This window comes from Aulostomus chinensis, chromosome 11 (genome assembly GCF_037954235.1).
Source record: "Aulostomus chinensis isolate RoL2024-O1b breed Wild chromosome 11, RoL_Achi_v1.0, whole genome shotgun sequence".
NCBI lineage: Eukaryota > Metazoa > Chordata > Actinopteri > Syngnathiformes > Aulostomidae > Aulostomus > Aulostomus chinensis.
In genome coordinates, this window is record NC_141330.1 from 13,258,094 (window position 1) to 13,276,491 (window position 18,398).

General features: G+C 41.2%; 1 protein-coding gene across 2 annotated transcripts in view; it reads left to right on the forward strand.

Moving 5' to 3' along the window:
• Positions 1-5,254: 5,254 nt before the first annotated feature.
• The window catches only part of creb5b (cAMP responsive element binding protein 5b), a 43,264-nt gene continuing 30,120 nt past the window's right edge, over positions 5,255-18,398 (forward strand). Inside the window, exons 1-5 of one of the 2 annotated variants that reach the window (XM_086218648.1) lie at positions 5,255-5,400; positions 11,828-11,905; positions 12,248-12,341; positions 13,923-14,044; positions 15,264-15,421. In XM_086218648.1, the coding sequence (XP_086074774.1) occupies positions 11,852-11,905; positions 12,248-12,341; positions 13,923-14,044; positions 15,264-15,421 (428 nt within the window). In that variant the 5' untranslated portion in view covers positions 5,255-5,400; positions 11,828-11,851. Of the gene's footprint in view, positions 5,401-5,620; positions 5,758-11,827; positions 11,906-12,247; positions 12,342-13,922; positions 14,045-15,263; positions 15,422-18,398 lie in introns of those variants that run through there. The other variant, XM_086218649.1, reaches the window with a different exon arrangement.

The window sequence follows — 18,398 nt, forward strand, 5'->3', positions numbered from 1 at the left end:
AGCGGCAGGGGCGGTGCGGCGCGGTGCGCGGCGACTCACGACGACGAACGGAGACAAAACAGGAAGTAGGTGGTTTAAGGGACTAAGATATTCTGACAGAAAATGTCATAATTGAAATGAATACTTGTGAGAATTTTAAGCTTATATCAAGACAGCTCATATAGCTTATAGCTCTCAACTACACTTTCTTACAGATAATTGATTCTTTAATCACTGGCAGAATTACTTAGTTGAATGTATTAAAATAGATAAAATATGACAAGGGTAATTAATATTGCCGCCTTTGTTTATAATGACACTGTATGTCCTATGAAATTAGAATATGACATATTAATAAACAAAAAATTAACCATCTAACTATTTCAGCATTTCTTTTAGTCATCTCTCGGACTATTTCTCACCCAATCAATAAATAATTAATTGAAGTGTTATTTTAACCAGATAAAACAGTAAATAACTGTGTTCCCTTACAGCCCATTGAGCATCGAATATCTACATTAAAGTAGCATTGTAGGCTTTTATTTGCAAAATTTGAAAAGAAGCTGAACTTTTTTGGTTGTTTTTTAAAATGCTGTCTCACTCGACACAGGTACTATATGAATTTCACCTCGTGCTGCCAGGATGGCGGAGGCAGAAGGAGGATGTGCGACCTTCCTGCTGAACTTTCTCAGCCTCGTCATACTCCTGTTAATCATAGGCCAGTGCCTCCCACAGCTGCACTCAGACAGACTCTTGACATGTACCCTGATCTATGCATTTAAACGTATCCGTGTTTAAAAGTTGTATCATTAGAATAATTAGGATGAATTATTTCTGTTAATTATTGTTCATGATGAATGTTAAGCATAGTTGTAACGTGGAGGTAGAATTGTGTGTCTATCAACTGGTGGGATGGTAACATTCACTGGCCACGGTGAGGCAGTGTTGGTCAATAAGTGTGATCCATGTGTATCCAGAGGTAATGGGAAGTTTATCAGTCAGTAGTTATTGATTCCAATTGTTTATATCTGCTGAAAATGGGTCGAAAGTATATTCTAAAAATACAAAATTAAAACAATAAGCTGTACAAACCTTTGCTGATCCCATCCCGTTTTGCGTTTAAACGCAGCGGTGTAAATTTGAAATTGATTAAATTTGATTCAATTTCCCTTTGTCACAGAATGTTTCTGAAAATGTCTTGTCTCCAGGATGTACAACATTATACAGCACACGTCTGTGTTGATTAATGATATAAAGAACTGGCTATCCCTGGGCCCTAAAAAATAAAAAATAGTTTCTCAGTTATACTTGAAAACTTTGGAAAGTTGTACTTGCAGCCTAATGTTGACAATGACTATCAGTTATTTACTGAAGGTAGTGATGAGAATAGCTGTAACTAATCGTTATTCTTCCAGCTGTTATAGCCCATAAAAAAACCTGAATTTGGGATTTCCAGAACTGGAGATAAAATGTACCTATAATATAATGACATACCTATGAAACCAAATAGGTTTTTCAAACTCAAATCACAGTCACAGACCATTTTATATATAACACGTAAGTATTAAAAATATCCCCCATCTCCCCATAAATAATCCAGACAGAACACATTCAGCAGTCCAGTTCTGAGTTAAAAAGAGCGATGTGGCGAGAACGGAAACTATCATCCTCCTCTATCATAAATCCACAGGCACCACCATTCACCGGCCACCTATGTAAATGTTACAGGGTTGAGTGTTTGAGTGTGTGAATGTCACTGGGGTTATCTACTGGGAGCCTCACAGCACATATGTTTTGTTGAATTAGGCCCACAGTCCCGCTAGAAGGCTGAAGAGTAAGGTTTGTTGTCCCAGGGACCAAATGTTAAAAACACACATATTCAAGTGCAGCTTTCAAGAGGAGAAAGTATCACAGATGCAACATCACGGCTAATGGAGCACAACATGAGAAATAGTGGGAAAAAATAAACAGTTACTGTGTCGTTCTTCAGCGTACCCCAGACAAGAAGGTTCACACTTTCCAGTTTACAAACCCTGAGCTGAAACTCCTCATGCAGTATTCGTTGATAATTAACTGAGACACTCTTCCTCATTGCCCTGCAGTCTCTTCAGTGGTTTGTAATTAAATTATATCAACAAGTGGCTTCTGGGACTTCAAAAATGCTCTTCTAACTTATTTTAAGAGAATTGCTTCAACCATCCTGCCAAGGCATTCATGTCTCTGGAAAACACAATATCAGCTCAGATGCTACCAGAAGCTGAAGAGATGAGTTACCTCTACTTTGCTTCAATGTTTCCTGGAAATAAAGAGTGATAGAATTCAAATAAAGATGACTTCATAGATGACTTAAAATGGAACTCTTGGGGGAAAACATTGTAAGCCGCAGTGAGTAATAATAGAATTTCCTAACTTATTGGTTAGATTTAGATTTTCAAAACTGGTTTCTACTCAGAATCCTTAACTATGTGGGATTTAAGTTTTGTGCCTGTGGTTTACAAACGGGGCAAGGGAAAGAATCTGAACTTCCAAATTTATAAAAACAGCTGCTGCACACTGATGATGGCTAGAACTGTTTAGCACTTAATTTAAAAAAAACAACAACTGAGCCTGACTGTTCAAAGTTATTTGGGACTTACTGCACAGATAAAAAAATGGCCTCAATCAAAAATATAAGTCTCCAGAAAAGCACACTATACATCTTTTGCACAAGTGTTGTTATAAAGGATTTTTATTCCGCATGGAATTATGTGTTTAAAATGCCTGGAACATCTTTATCAGGGTCATTAAAAGCAAAATTACAAACTTAAATGATGTCTGAGTGTTTCTTTTTGTTCCTGCTAGCATACAGGCTACCTTTATAGCTTTAGATATGTGAAAATATGTGCAGAAGTGCCGATAGAAACAGAACGCAGAGTAATGTGCCTAAATTTCAATCTTTCTTATCTTGTGGAGGCACGATAATGAGGAATGGCATGCAGCATTACTGTGGACAGCGTTTACATCCCGGTAGACACATCACCTCTGCTCAGGGTAGGAAGACTATCTCCAGCTATCTTTCGGCCTTTCTTGGCTGTGTCATATGTTTGAAGATGTACCTCTGAATTCTTTAGGATTTTGTTAGATATTTGTTCAAGCCTGCCTTTTGCACCTGCTGCAGCAAAGCAGTGCAAACCCTCTCAAGGTGATCTTCCTCACAAGGATTGCACAAAGGCATAATAATAAAAGGTTTAGTATAATATAGATCAAATCTGCTTTAGTGTGGGTCACTGACCCAAACTGTATCGGCTCTTTCCAACCTTAATAGTCTGCTCCTCTGGGAGCATAATGTTTGGACTGGTTGGGTAATATATTGGCAATAAAGAGACAAAAGGATGTCATAAACGTTGATTAAAGCTCTGGTTAAAAGACACAGGCGGAGAAGCTCTGAGTTATGAGGGCTTTTCAGACTGCATTATTGTTTCAGTGACAGAGCTCTTAGTGCATCCAGTGGAGTGGTCGCAGGCAAGTGGTAAACATCTCTCAATGTGTAAGGAGTCATTAATCCCTGGAGCCAGAGATGGCTTCGCTACCAGTGTCTGTGGCTCAAGAAATCACAGCCAGTTGGCACCACTAGGTCAAACACAGAGTCAACATAAAGGCTTTGTACCCCAAAGCCTTTTAAATCTCCCCTCATGTGCTGTAGCTAAGGCACACATTGCAGAAAAGACTGCGGAGCAACTGTGCGGATGCATGTTCAGTTTATTTGCATGTGATGTTTTTAATGATACGGAAAATGTCAGCTGTGCTATCTGAGAAATATTTTTTGCTGAACATAAGAGAACAAGAAAACAAGAACAAATTGATGATCAGAAAAAAAAAAGCCCCAAAACAAAATTAGCCATGAAAAAAAGCACACAACTCCTTTGAGGCCCCAAATACTCCAGGGTTTTAGAATGCCCACTGCTCTCTGCTTTTTTGAAATTTATTCTGGAACATGCACCAAGATTCATGATTAGAGCCGTAAAGTGGTTACTGCTGTATTTCGGAGTCTTGAGGCATTGTCTGGAGAGTTTTCCACATGTCAAACGATTAAGTTTATAGTTTAATATTGCATAAAACTCTCATATGACATGAAGCGTAATTGAAGGACGGTTTCATGGCACCCCCCTCTGGTAAATACTGTATCCTTTGTATCAAGTTAATTCAAAAGGCCTGGACCTGTCACTGTAGGAAAAGTACAAGTATAAATGGCAAAATGAATGATGGCTGTATTCCATTCAGCTTCAGTTTCAGGGTCACGGTATTGTGCATGCTTGCTCAGTATGGAACCAGAGTTAATTTTGTTCATAACGCACACACACTCACACACTTCCATGGCGTGTGAAAGTGTATGCTAGAGGCCTAGTTTAGAGTTTGCTCAGAGTAGCTTCTTTATTCAGTATGAATGGAACAACCTATTTTTTTTGGGGGGGGGGGGGGGGGATTCACCCTTTTGCTATCTTACCCAGAACCAATGAAAAAGCTAGATAACATTCTCTCCTTTGTAGTGCATCAGAGAGCTGGAGAGGCTGGCTGATCGCTTGTTAGCTTCGCACAAGGAATGGTAGTGGGAAGTGTTAGCGTACTCTGACAAAGACATCAAACTGGTAAGGTTTAGGATCTCAGTTTGTCCAGAAGTAGCCCTCCTCACCCTCTCTTACAGCGTCGACCGTGATTAGAAGCGGTCTCTCCTCTCAGCAAAGGTTTTGCTTTGTTTTGTTGACTAAAGTCACAACCGGACTTTCAAGGTGCTGCATCAGGGGTTTTTAACTTAGTTCTACTGTAGTTTCAGTTCCCATCCACTACCGTTGTGCTAAGCTAACAAGCAGTGAGCTGGTGTCTGCGGGTCTGAGCTCCTTCATGCACACACCTGGGAGTGAGGGGGGGTCTATCTACCAGTCTGGCTCTGAGGATGATGGCAAATGAGTCTAAAGGGAAATAGGTTTATTTACACTTAAAATTTAGTGTTTCCTTGAAGTGATGTTAAAATAATATGTTGCATTTTCTCACTGGTATGTCAATTTGGCTCAAGTGATGAGGTGAGTTGTTGTTTTTTTTTAATTCAGGCGCAGTTTGGTGTCACTTTAATTCTCCTGAAACTTTTTTTCGGGACAGTGCAGTTATTTGCATCCTTAATGAGTCAGTCTTGGACACCCAGCTCTGCACCACACCCACTCCAGGACTAGCAGAGTCCGTCGGATCCATGCCTGTGGGTGTGCGTTTGCAAACTCCGCCCTGCTCGCGCCGCCTCCAAACGGACCGCAATGATTTAGAACTTCAGGAATCCCACGTGACGTCACCCAGGGGTGACGTTATGCTTCTCTAAATAGATCGTATTGTAATCTTTCCTCAGTCCAACGTGGTTTCTTCTGAGAGACTGCTTCACATTTCTACACTTGTTTGGTAAGTTCGCCGATCATGCAGAGGACGGTGCACGCGCTTCTGCAGCTCTGTTACATTTGTTCAAAACGACCCTTGTTACTTTTCTCCTGCTTTTCGCTCTTGCAACAGCTTGTTTGGGTGTTCGCTCCTGTCTCGGACAATGTGTTGTTGTTGTTTTTTTTTCGCCCCCCCCCCCCCCCCCTCATCTTTTCTAACTCTACCTCACGGACGCATGCAACTTCAGGTGGTGAAGTGTCACGGTACTCTCGTCAGGCTGACTGCATTGTCATCTGACTTCGGGGTCCGTGCGGTGGTCTACTGTTGACTGTTGTCGAAGTTGAACGCGGAGTCAAGTGCCGCCGCCGCTCGCTGTGGCAGGTCTGCAGGAATTAATCTCAAGCTCCGTTGAATTCCAAAGCATTGCAAAGGATTCTGATTGCATCTGATACCCCTGTGGTATTGTTCTTATTTCCCCTCCTGAAGCTTCATCCCTGCATCGATGTCATGCCTGTCCCATCCCGGGATACGCAGAGCCGGTGTTTTTCCCGGGCTGTTGCGGTTCACTTGTGATCGCCTGGAAAAATATTTTTTCTTTTCCCTGTCATGTCAGTTTAAGAGAAAACAGCGATGTCTCTGATCCCACGAAATTTCCCCCCCTTTTTTTTTTTTTTTTCTTGAACAGCAATGTGACTAACATTACGTCATTCTGCAGGCCAGTCGATATTTGATTAACCGCTCAGATGTTGAGGGTTACTTTCAGGACGGTTGTGCTGACGGGGTGCGCTTTATGGCAACGGTTTAAAAAAACAACAACAAGGTTTTAATCATTTGATTACTCTCTGCTGTCACTGTGTTTATGTGACACACTATCAATAACCACTTGTGTCCCATAGATGCTGCTGTAGTGTTGATAAATTATTACGTAGGCTTCCATTTTAATTCCTTGTGACCATTTTAATTACTTTTGATAATATTAATAGCTGTTAGTCTGTTGAAATTTAAAAAAAAATGCTCTTAAAACATGCTTAAAAGACTTTGGACTTTTGTGGGGAAAAAAGATTAAATGAATATATTCTTACTAAACTCCCTTGAAAAGTTATAACTTGACGTCGAGCACTGAGACATTTTTTTATGTTCGTTTTCCGTAGAAATTAATCATTAGGATAAATCAGTCACATCTTAAAATGATGAAGGGATTAATAAGTAGACTATGATAAAGTACAAAATCGCAAAGTTAGTAAAGTGACATTAAAGGCTCTAGATGTTGTTACTGTTATTTAGTAACTGTACTTTTATTCTTCTCGTATTCACCACAGAAGTTACCAGCTTGATCATAGTCCAGTTGCTCGTTCCAGCAATGAGATGCGACCTGAAGTGAGTTTTTATTTGTTGAGGTTTGTTGCAGGTTTTAACAGTGACAATGTCCTCTCAGACCACTGACATGAAGGATGCGTTGAAATCACAGGAATCATAACACAACGGCTCAGTCCAACCAACAGTCCTTTAATTGTGTATAAACTGTTGGTTATATTCGTTTTCTGATTTTTTTTAAAATTACAAATATGTTCTTTAAAAAAAAAAAGGTAAGACAAGTGTAGGTGTTGAACAATGGCAGCCCTGTTAGGCATTATTCCTGCGTGTGTTATGAGTTTCCATGTCAAGGAAGAGAGCACTAAATGACAGCTGTTGAGGTTTACACTGTCACACATAGCAGAGGTTGAGGGCAGACATTGTCTCAGAGGGCCATGTTCCCTGCCTCAGGGACCGCTCTGATCCTACCTTGAACTTGTGCTGTCAAAGGCCCAGGCTGTGGGGAGCCGTGGGTTTGAATCGCTGTGCATGTTTTCGCTTGCATTCACCCCATACGCCTTTGCACCCCAATCCCTCCTTACTCTTTCTACTCTGTTGAAATTCTAATATGCGTTCTACCTGGAGAATTCCTCCCCAGTTCCTCTTGAAATCGAACTCCGGACCCCTAATCCTTCCCCTCGCTCACATCAGGATATAGTTAATGTAAAGCGTAACCAAATTTCCTCTGCTAAACTCAAACATCTATATCAAATTAGAGCCAAATGCCCTTTCCAAGGAAAAGGGCGTTGAGTACTGATAATATGAAGTGTGAAAGCTGTGGATATAGAATTCTTAGAGGGCATGCACAGAAGTATTGATTCATGATTTTTATGCATCATGTGGTTTGGATTTCCTGGTAAATGTGACGAAATGACCAATTCCCCTCAGAGAAATAGGAAGATAAAAGCTCAATTTCTGTATTCGTTGTAACCGCAGTGACTTTCCATTTTTACATCCTCAACTTCCTACGCTGTGATTTGTTATGCACTTTACGTGCTAGAGAAGAGAGCTGGAGTGCATTTCACGTAAGAATAATAAAGCTTGAAAATGATTGAGGGGCAGCGTTCAGCAGCTTGTCTTTGTGTTTTTTTGAAGCACAGTTCTAAAGCCTGCCATCGTCCTCGGTCTAGTTTGAGTCCACAGTTTGTTTGTTGTGTCAAATGAGACCAGGTGAGTTGTTAGGGGCCCGCTAGAAGAGACGAAGGGAACTGGTGACAGAACGAGAAACCAGGGCTCATTGCTCTCTGACAGAGAGACCCTGTCCAGACCCTGTTCTGCAGGCTCAGTCATGAAGTACAGCTTGTTGGGAAAACAGCACTGCTTAGCATAACAAAATATTGGAGTGTTTTGACTGAGCTTGAGGAAATAGTCTGTAAGCATGAAAAAGACACATGTACATGGCGTACACGTGACATGTGGCGCTGACTTGAACTTCAGATGCGTTTCTGTTTTGTTTGTAAATTCATATTAGTGGTGAGTAGAGTAACACACGTATTCTGATGTTTCAGTCACATTCTTTATCCTGTTATCAGATATTATTACAATGTGGTTGAGGAACAATGTGTATCTTCACATCAAGCTGCAGATCTCAACCCTTGCAGAATCTACGATGGGCCGCCGAGTCGTTCCTGTAAAATTTGTTAAAATGTGTCTTTTTCGGAATGCTTCAGCGTTAAAGGTGAAGAATTGTTCCTTTGTGATAATTTTACCAAAAAAAGCAGCGAGCCGTCTCTTCTTTCCTTCACACTCTGATTTATTGTCCGTCTGATTCCTTCCTAGCTCGTTAACTCATCTCACGTTGCCCATTATAATAGAAGTGAGGTCCATATTTTCCTCTTTTCCATTAGTCTCTGCTGTCTGAGAACAGCTCTCTTCCGTCATCTCTGAGTTCTGCCTATATGTGTCCTTATAATTTCTATGGGGATGTCCGTCGTGGTTGCCATGACAGCCCTCCAGCTTCAGCGCGATCAGCTGCTTCCTGCGGTAAACAATGCAACCGCAATGCGAACATAGCTGAAAGTAATCCCACGATGAAAAAACAGACCAGAGCATTCATTAGCTTGTTTAGCTCAAGAGCACAGCTTAAATTAATTAGTGCTAGTATACACTAAATAGATAATGACAGATGGAATAATGGAATGACTCAGAGCAACTGCTGTCACACATGACAGGCTACCGCACACGCAACACGGCGGGCTTGGTGGAAGACGACCTGCTGGCTGTACAAAATTTTAGCAAATGAAAACACGATTCATCCATCCAAAATTCTACCCACTTGACCTTTAATTATGCAGTAAATTGAACTTGGCCTTTAGCATCACAATGACATCATAAAACATGATAATTTTTCATGTTGCTTTTCTTTTGATTTTGAAAGCGAAATGCGACAGAAGAAATCATCAATTTGAAAAATTCCAAATGTCTCGTTTTCAAGGAAAATTCCATATTCAATAAAAATGAAAATGTTTAACGTATAAACTTGTTGATGAAAGAATAAACGACTTGAGATACTGACCAAGCTATTAGGTCCGATAGAGAGTACAGTGTCTCCTCAGTATTTGTGAAGTACTTGGGTTCCATACCAGGAAACATCACAAATTATTCACTTTCTTTATAATAAAATGTAAATATATTTTTGCCTTCATCTTTCCAACACTTAATGCTTTAGCTACTAGCAAAAGCAATTACATTAGCTTTGTAAGACTTTATGGTTAAAATATTTAAATGTGTGCAACAGAAACTCGTGGATGCCTCAAATGCAATGACTGATGAAAATGCACATGAAAGCCTTTAAATGTCACATCATTGGCCTTGGATTGATCTTGACATGCAGTTAAAATGCACCTGTCATTCTTGTGTGTGTGTGTATGTGTGTGTGTGTGTTTTTAAGTCCTGCAATAAACATAATCAGGGTGTTGAAAAAATTGAGCTGAATGCAGACTGCATCCTCGGTGTAGTTCAGCATGCCTAGGTTTTAATTTCTGTAAGTGAGTGGTGGGACAAGATCGTATTTGTAGAATTTGTGGGCCTTAAATTTTTATGGCCTCTAGTTTTTGGTTTTTATATTTCAACAGATCACAGGGACGAGACATCCTTCTTGTCTGGAAAAATGTGTCCTCTGTTTTACTTTTTAATCACCAAAGCATTTAGAATGATAACTGATACAAATTTGACGTGATGTCTGGGGGTGGCTGTGGAACACATATGGCAACAGTGGCAGGTAAACAAATTCAAAGCACTTGTTGGCTTTTAAATGAGTCAGATTGTTCTAATTTAGATTTTCAGATAGCAGAACTGCACCTTCTGCTTTTGCACTGTCACCACTTCCTTTACTTGTTCTCACTGTGAGATGCACAGAGCATTTCTCAGGGACTGAAACTTGAAAAGATATATGTCTATAATTATCTTTCAAAAATATAAAATGAGATGAGATTCAGGTGGCACGGTGGTGCAGTGGTTGGCACGGTGGTGCAGTGGTCAGCACTGTCGCCTCACAGCAAGAAGGTTCCAGGTTTGAGTCCTGGCTCCAGCACAGGATCTTTCTGTGTGAGTCTCCATGTTCTCCCTGTTCCTGTGTGGGTTCTCTCTGGTACTCCAGCTTCCTCCCACAGTCCAAAGACATCAAGAGGGGACGAGGCTGATTGATACTCTAAATTGACCGTAGGTGTGGCTGTGAGTGTGAATGGTTGTCTGTCTCTATGTGTTGGCCCTGAGATGGACTGGCGATCCATCCAGGGTGAACCCCACCTCTCGCCTGAAGGCTGCTGGGATAGGCTCCACCCCCAAGACCCTTAACAGGATAAGAGGTAGAAAATGGATGGAGATAAGATTTAGTTCAAATTTCCATATTTAAAGCAGCTGAAGCTTTCACCAAGACGTAAAATAATAAGAATCTGGTTCATTTAATAGTGTGATACTTGGAAGAGTCCTGCACTATTATAATTTGAAGGGAAATAGTTGATTCTGGCAATAGCTGAGGGTGGTGGAGAATGGAACAGAACATTTTTTTTGGTTGTACTGTGACATCTGTCATTCTCAAGGTTGATCTCGTTACTGTTTTTGTCAATCTGGACACACAGTAGCTGTGTATGTGTGAAAATGCACTTGCTAATGACGAGCCTCAATTTGATTCTTTTCTCTTATTAGTTCCATGGCAAATGTTCCCTTCTTCTTTTGTCCTCAGCCATTATTTCTGCTTTGAGGACTTGGAGCACTGTTAGCTAGTGGGACTTGTTGAGTCTTATTGGTGGGACTCATGCTGAAGGTTGTCATTGAACGTCATCAGAGAAAGTGTGAAACTAGTTGTGGAGATGCTGAAGTCATACATGCATGATGCGCCGTAGTTTTTTTCATAGTCTAACTCTTGCTTTGTAGTTGCAACTGATTGAATTTTGCCTTAAAAACCATAAAGCCAGTATAGATTTTTTTTTTTGCCGAACAATATATAAATCTCTGAAACTTTTGCTGTACCTCAAATTATTTATGAGAATCATCGATTGTAAAAAAAATAAATAAAAATCTCATTAGCTTTTGGTTGAGGGAACCCATGGTGATGCTAACCTCTGCGCTGGCTGACAAAAACACATCATCCCTGTGGCACATTGACGATTGCTGATCCAAGCCACATCCTTCAGTGTGCATCCTGCCCACCAGACTTGGTTCCAAAACAAACAAAATGTTTGCATTTGCAAATGCAAGTTTATGATTTGTATTAATGCCTTTTTAATTAAACTTCTTTTTCCTTGCAGTGTTAATAGTTTTGCTCTTTTTCATTGCAAACCTCCCCTGTTTGATTGCACAATAAAAACACTAAAGTAACCCCGTCTTGAGAAGGATATTCTGAGGCATTTGAATCAAATTTTTTCAGTCCTTGAAACCCCAAAACTGTACCCTTAATATAATTTTAATGGATCCTGGAACACTGTGCTGTGAGAACACTGTGTGTTTATACGTGAAATTACCTTGCACCTGAAACAGCTGCCAGGTCATTTTATGTCACATGTGACAAAATGAGCTGTATTTTTCCTCTTGGATGCTGGTCGGGAAATTCAAGTAGGTGACTTCCTCTCCTCACTTTCTTCTTTTGTCTTGTTTGTAGTTTAATGAGAAGTTGGCCAGAGTGATGAACTCAGACCAGGAAAGGCCGTTCGTGTGCAACGCTCCTGGCTGTTCTCAGGTGAGTGTGTCAAGACAGAACTACACTAGGCTGTATGTGTGTGTGTCTGTGTGTGTCTGTGTCAGTGTGTGCGTGTGTGTGTGTGTGTGTGTGTGCGTGTGCGTGTGTGTGTGTAATGCGAAGCGGAGTAAATTGAGGTTATCACTGCAGTCGGTTACTTCTTTTAGCATCTAGGACAAATAGTGGAGCATGGGACTGAGTAAAAACAAACTTTAAATAATGAAAATACCTGAACGAATGCTCTACAATAAAATTCTTTGTTTTATTTTGGATTAAGTGTAAAGGTCAATTTCAAGTTTAACAAGTTAAGAGAACATTTCCTTTGGTTTAAAAACCCAACAGCGATTCCCCACGGAAGACCATCTGATGATACATCGACACAAACATGAGATGACCCTTAAGTTTCCCTCCATAAAGAACGACAACATGTTATCAGGTGAGTTACAGCCACATCAAATGGATTCACACACACACACTACCCCAGCAGGGTAGCTTACTTGCAGGTGTGTGCAGCGGTGACTCATGCTCAGACACACTTGTCTATCATCATAAAAACTTCATGGCGTGTCTACTCCAGTTGTTTACAGTAGCATAAATCATATGAGAGTCACAGCTCAGCTGTAGTCATTACATACCTCTTACATACACCTCAGCCGAGACGCTGACGTACGACTGAAGAAATGAGCAGCTAAATATCTTGACATTTATCTTCCTTGATGCCTTGTATGCTTCAGCCATCGTCAGCGATGTCATTAGTCTTGACCTTATGGATGCTTGGGTGTATATGACATCGTGATCTGCTCATTCCTTTACCCTCCAAAGGTACAAAAATTCTAAATGAATGTAGAAGTGTTTTTCCAAGGCAGGTCCAGATATCCTTTGCTGCCACACTAGACAGTAGTTTGATCCATTTTACCCATGCTGCAGAGATTGTGACTTTTTCATTATTTACACTCACAGAACAGCAGGATCGGATTTTCTAGGCCAGGTGTCCGTATCGCTTGTTGTCTGAGTTACAGCTCAGGCCATTTCTCTAACTGAGACCTAGAGCTCACTGGTTTTTCTCTAAGTGAGTAACCTCTGGCTCTCTGAAAAGGGGTCTTGGGATGTATGATAGCAAGATGAAAAACTGTTTTATTTTTCTGGCTTTTCTACAATTATTTCCTTTTTTCCACCTTTTCAAGATGAAACAATCCAAAGGGAGAGGGGAAAAAAAGCTGCCATTACTCACATTTTCATTCATAGAGCTGTATTACATTCTCAGCCTGGAAACTGTTTGGGATGAAACTGTATTTTGGGTACATAGGTCACCATGAAAGTTTGAGTCAATCCTCGGTCTAGCCAGAATGGATAAACAGACCATGAAGTATGCTTTTAGCCTTTGAAACAACCCTGATCCTAAAATCACCTTCAACTGTCTGAAACCTGATCTGTGTGCACCCCCACAAAGTCAAGTTGAATACCAGGGCTTGACTTCGCTCAACAAATGAGACCCCCACATGGTAGGTGGGATCTGTACTTTATCAGCTGAAACAGGGCTGTCAAAAATAGTATCTCTCCCTCACCCTAAAGTTTTCTTAAAATCTGTCGGTATATTATATGAATATTATTCCAGTCGAGAGGGAAAATGAACATGTCCCAAATCGGTATTCCGTAACTGGAAAGGAACAGGAAGAAGTTGTCTTTTCTCCATTTGCTTCAATGAAGTGTTTGCTGTCTTCAAATAAACATATCATGCAAATAAACAGAAATTAAAAGCCATATGTGTTACATAAAAATTACATAAAATAAACATTCGAAATTACGTTAACTGATTTAGCAAATGAAAGAGTAAACAATGCCATTTTTAGAATAAAAATTTGCCCAAAAAACAAAAGGAAAACAATTAAATGAGCCAAAAAAATGATGCGTTATTTGCCTTTTATGCTGATTTTTTCTTCTTCTATATGATCACATAATATGCTCAGTATTATCTTACATTACAGTCGGTCTTGTTTATTTTTCTCTTCACCTTCAGACCAGACACCAACACCAACACGCTTCTTGAAGAACTGTGAGGAGGTGGGCTTGTTCAGCGAGCTTGACTGTTCTATTGAGCAGGAGTTTTGCAAGGCCCAGGAAGAAGAAGACACTAAACAGGTACTGCAGGAACAGGGAACAAAGCCTCAGCTTGATTTGGGTGAACCTAAAGCCACAACCACCCACAGGGGTTAGGTCACATGGTTTTGAACTTTTATCTGATGTCATCATCAGTTGTGCCACTTATAAGAACCCACATGCTGCGAACTGAAACAAATAGATTTCAATCTCAACTGCATGTAATCACACTCTCCTGTAAAACATATAAGACACTCCTAATTGTTTTGTTTTATTTTCCCCTTTTCATAGTTATGTTATGTATATGTATATGTTGTTGGCCCCCCCCCCCCCTCCCAAAAGGCATGACGCCCCCAATCCCACATCAGTCTTATAGGCACTGACAGACAAGCCTAGCAGGTGGAGATTTGTCAGGTGAGGGGAGATCAGGTGGAAAAACCTGTAACTTCAAACAACTCTCCAGCCATGTCTGTGAGAGAGTCTGATTTCTTCTCTGACATAAGGACAGGCCCCTGAGACAAAGACCCCAGCCAGACATTCACACGTTTAGAAAGTCACAAAGCTTTGACTTTTAACAAACAATATGATTATTTATAGATCTTCCCTGCAGCAGACGTATGGGCACTAGTCAAATCATCGCAAGACAGACTGCTTATCAGATGTCTGGAAATATGCACGTTGCATGTTGTAGCGGAGTTTGTTGTTTGGGTGGTTTGGCTCTGGTGCTTGTCTGTGCTCAGGTCAGCCCCGTCTATCCTCCCTGGTCTGTGTGGTTTATGATGGGAGGCACTGCTAAGTCAGCAGGAGGCGAGTCGGAGCAAGACGCTCCGGGAGTGCATAGCTCAATAGACAAGAGATAAGGAGCAAAAACAATATTGAGCAGGGTTTTGTTTTTACATTTTTAGATGCAGTCAGGCTATGGTGTGAGTTGATCACTGATTTTCCTTTAATACAGAATATATGTACCGTGATGTCACATGAATTATTCTCTTATGTTTGGCCATTATTCAGAGTTGCCTCATGCAAATCACTGAAACTTGCTGTTTGTTTCGTACAATACAAGGGTCAAGTAATGGTGGTAAAACAATTTAAGGCTTCTGCTTAGTAAATAACAATAATGATACCTGTTTCCACTCAAAAGTCTGTAGATTAATGTTTATGCAGGCCATCAAACTTAAGGCCAACACGGTTATTTTGCTTGACTTACACTGATAACACATTTTCCCTCACCTCTTCTGTAAATTTCTTTTCCCTGCTGCAGAACATCTCCCTGCATGGCCAGGCAGGCCAAGGCCAGCACCAGCAGTCCCATGCACGAATGGGCAACCATGATACCAGCATAGTGATCCAGCAGGCCCTGCCCTCTCCTCAGTCCAGCTCCGTCATCACTCAGGCTCCATCCACCAACAGACAGATAGGGTGAGTGTTGCCTGGGGAACTCAGTAGATCACTGGCAAGATGTAATCAAGTTGAGAATGTAGATTTTATTGTATGCTTTACTACAGTTTGTTAATGAGGTCTAGAGGCACTGATAAGAACTGCTGACAGATTGGACGAGTGTATTCTATCAGTTTGAGCATCCCCGTTAGACTGACTCTGTCCTCTTTGTGTCTGCACCGATTGTCATCCCCCTGTAGTCTCTGAGGTAATGCCAGTGTTTTATTACTGTTGGAGCAGTGTGTGTGTGTGTTTTTTGCTTTTTTTTGGGGGGGGGGGGGTGTTGGCGATTCATGTTTTGCTGTTCATTCAGTATTGTCCTGCAGCCTAACATGCCAAAGAGGGTCCCAGAGGACGACATGAGGTCATTGTTGAAGCCTCAGCTCATGACTGCTTTTACAACGGTTTTGCATTTCATGCTCTGAGATTGTTCCTTTCACTGTATGGGAATGGCAGCTACAAGCATGGAGTTGTGTTTCTCTGATACCTTGACACCGCCATGCCACAGGTGTTTAATAACCGCCGACAGAGATAACAGCGTCTGGGTGGTGTGCTGCCTCATCACTTACCTGCAGAGTTTAACCATCCAGTAGGTCACAGAGTAAAGCACCTATTTTCATTATCCCAGTCAGTGTGTGCATACATTTATTTTCTAATCCACCTGTGCGGGGATGATTTTATAAGCTCTACCAACTGTCATGGAGTTACATTGAACATTTTGAAAGTGATGTGTATGGTGTGGTTTACCATGGTGTATCAAAACAGGACCATACACAAACATCTCATCTTCAAGAGAACACTCTACTGACCTCCTTCAAACCTCAACTAACTTGTGCCAAGTCTTTGTTACTGTAAACCCGGCCTGTGGCGAGCTAGTTAGACAATGAGGTGGCTCAGTTTTATAGTCCTGTGCTGTGTCGAGGTTGTCCTGTGTAGATTTACAGCTTGAGGAGCTGGTGAATATTGGATGGGGGGCCCATCACTAAGCCTGACTGACACCCTGTCAGGCTCTTTGTCAAGGACGGGGATGGAATTTCATCCCTTTTGGAGGAGCAGCAATCACTGCCAGTAACAGAGACTGTTGGGCCTGCTTCACCTGAGTTTACCTGTCATTAAACACTCCTCACCTTACTGAGGCACGGACCCAACACTTCTGCTCACAGTGACGATCACAAATAGGGCTTTAGCGATACCCAATCTCGCGATATGTTATGATACACGATATTGGGCTCACAACACGGTATATATCACGATTTTCAGCTCACAATACAATTCAATACACTTACATCCTTTTATGAAAGATCTTAAAGGGACAACGTGATCTTGGTGACATCTTGTGAGTGTTCCATTGACTTGGATTGAATTAACTGAATTGAAAGCATCAATTACACAACATACGGCTCTGACTGGCAGCTTGCAAATGCTGGACAAAATGAATCAAAGATGTAGTGAGAAAATTAGTTTCATTTATTGATCAATGTTCCCTCTAAACTGCGCGCTTGCACAAACGCCCACCGCTAGCACATTCTCAGCACACAAGAAAATCTATGCGGTGCATAAACTCGGTGAGTGACAGGTGTCCAGCCAATGATACGATACGGTTCACTTAGGCTACGCAGCCAATCATAGCATCGACAGTGCTTGTATGTGCCCTGCCCAAACGTGCCGTAACACCGTGCAGGTTAGCAAACTAACAACAGTGCTGCAGAGATAAGAGACGGCAACAGTGGCCCAGCGGTTGAGTTGTAAACCCTCGAAAATATTAAAAGTAAACTAAAAGAAATTGCTGCTGTAATTTGATTCTTTTAATGAGCCATGTACCTAGCTATGCTCCCAGGTGTTGAACAGGTGTGTGGCTACATCGTGCTCAACTGATGTCGCTCACATTGCTCCTCAGTGTGCTCAGGGAGCTTGTGTGTACGTCCAGACACATGAGAAATTAGAGGGAACAATGGTCGCCGCCATTCTCCTGATTCTCTCAGCTCTAACCGGATGAGAAAGGCGTCGGTGTCTGGGTAGCTAGAAATGCTCTACAGCGACATTAGCGGCAGGCAGACCTAACTGCTCTTCCTGCAAAGTGCGGGACACGGGGGATTTGAATGGGGCTTAATATATCCATACTCACGACTGAAAAATCTATACTCTCTGGGAAAACAAAATATCAATGTATATCGCAGAATTGATAAAACTGCTCTGCCCTAATCACAAATGTGTCACCGATTTGCTGAGAGACTGCTGGTTTTAGTGCTTGCACACATCACTTAAAGATAGACGATATGATGGTCGGCAGCCACAGGACCGTCTCCAAAGTCCCAGATAAAGTGAAATGAAGTCATTCCCCCCAGACCCTTTGCATATTTGCTGCGTCAGCTAAGGTGTCATTGGTTTGGTAGGATGGTGAAATTCAAGCACATGAATCGCATGAATAGATTCACACAAGAGAAAAGTGACCTGGAAATGTTCACATCAGCAGGAAAATAGATTGAGGAAACCCCTCCACTGAGTTCTAGGGCTTCCACAGGAAACCATTAGCGCTAACCAAAGGCTCCATGTACAGGGTCTCTCCACAGGAACTTCCTACTCGCACAACAAGCTGGACACTTCACAGGATAAATGTGTTCTGTCCAGGTTGAGAGAGCCAAGTGAGGGTTAGATCAGTAGTTTCCTATTCCATCTGTGAGAATTCCAAATAGTTTTATCTCTCTGTGATTTTATGGAGAAAATCTTATCACCAAAAAAACGATGTTTTTCATCTGTAGAAACCAATTTTTTTTGGCACGTTTCTACAAAATCAAAAAGCAATTTTATAGACAAAAGATTTTTTTTTTTTTATCCTGGATAAGAGGGGATGTATTAATGAATATAACCACTGCAGACATAAAGTTTTACACATTTTATCAGGCTTTGAAAAGAATTTTCCCATTGACACGCCTTTTAAATGCATTGCAACCCAAGTGAG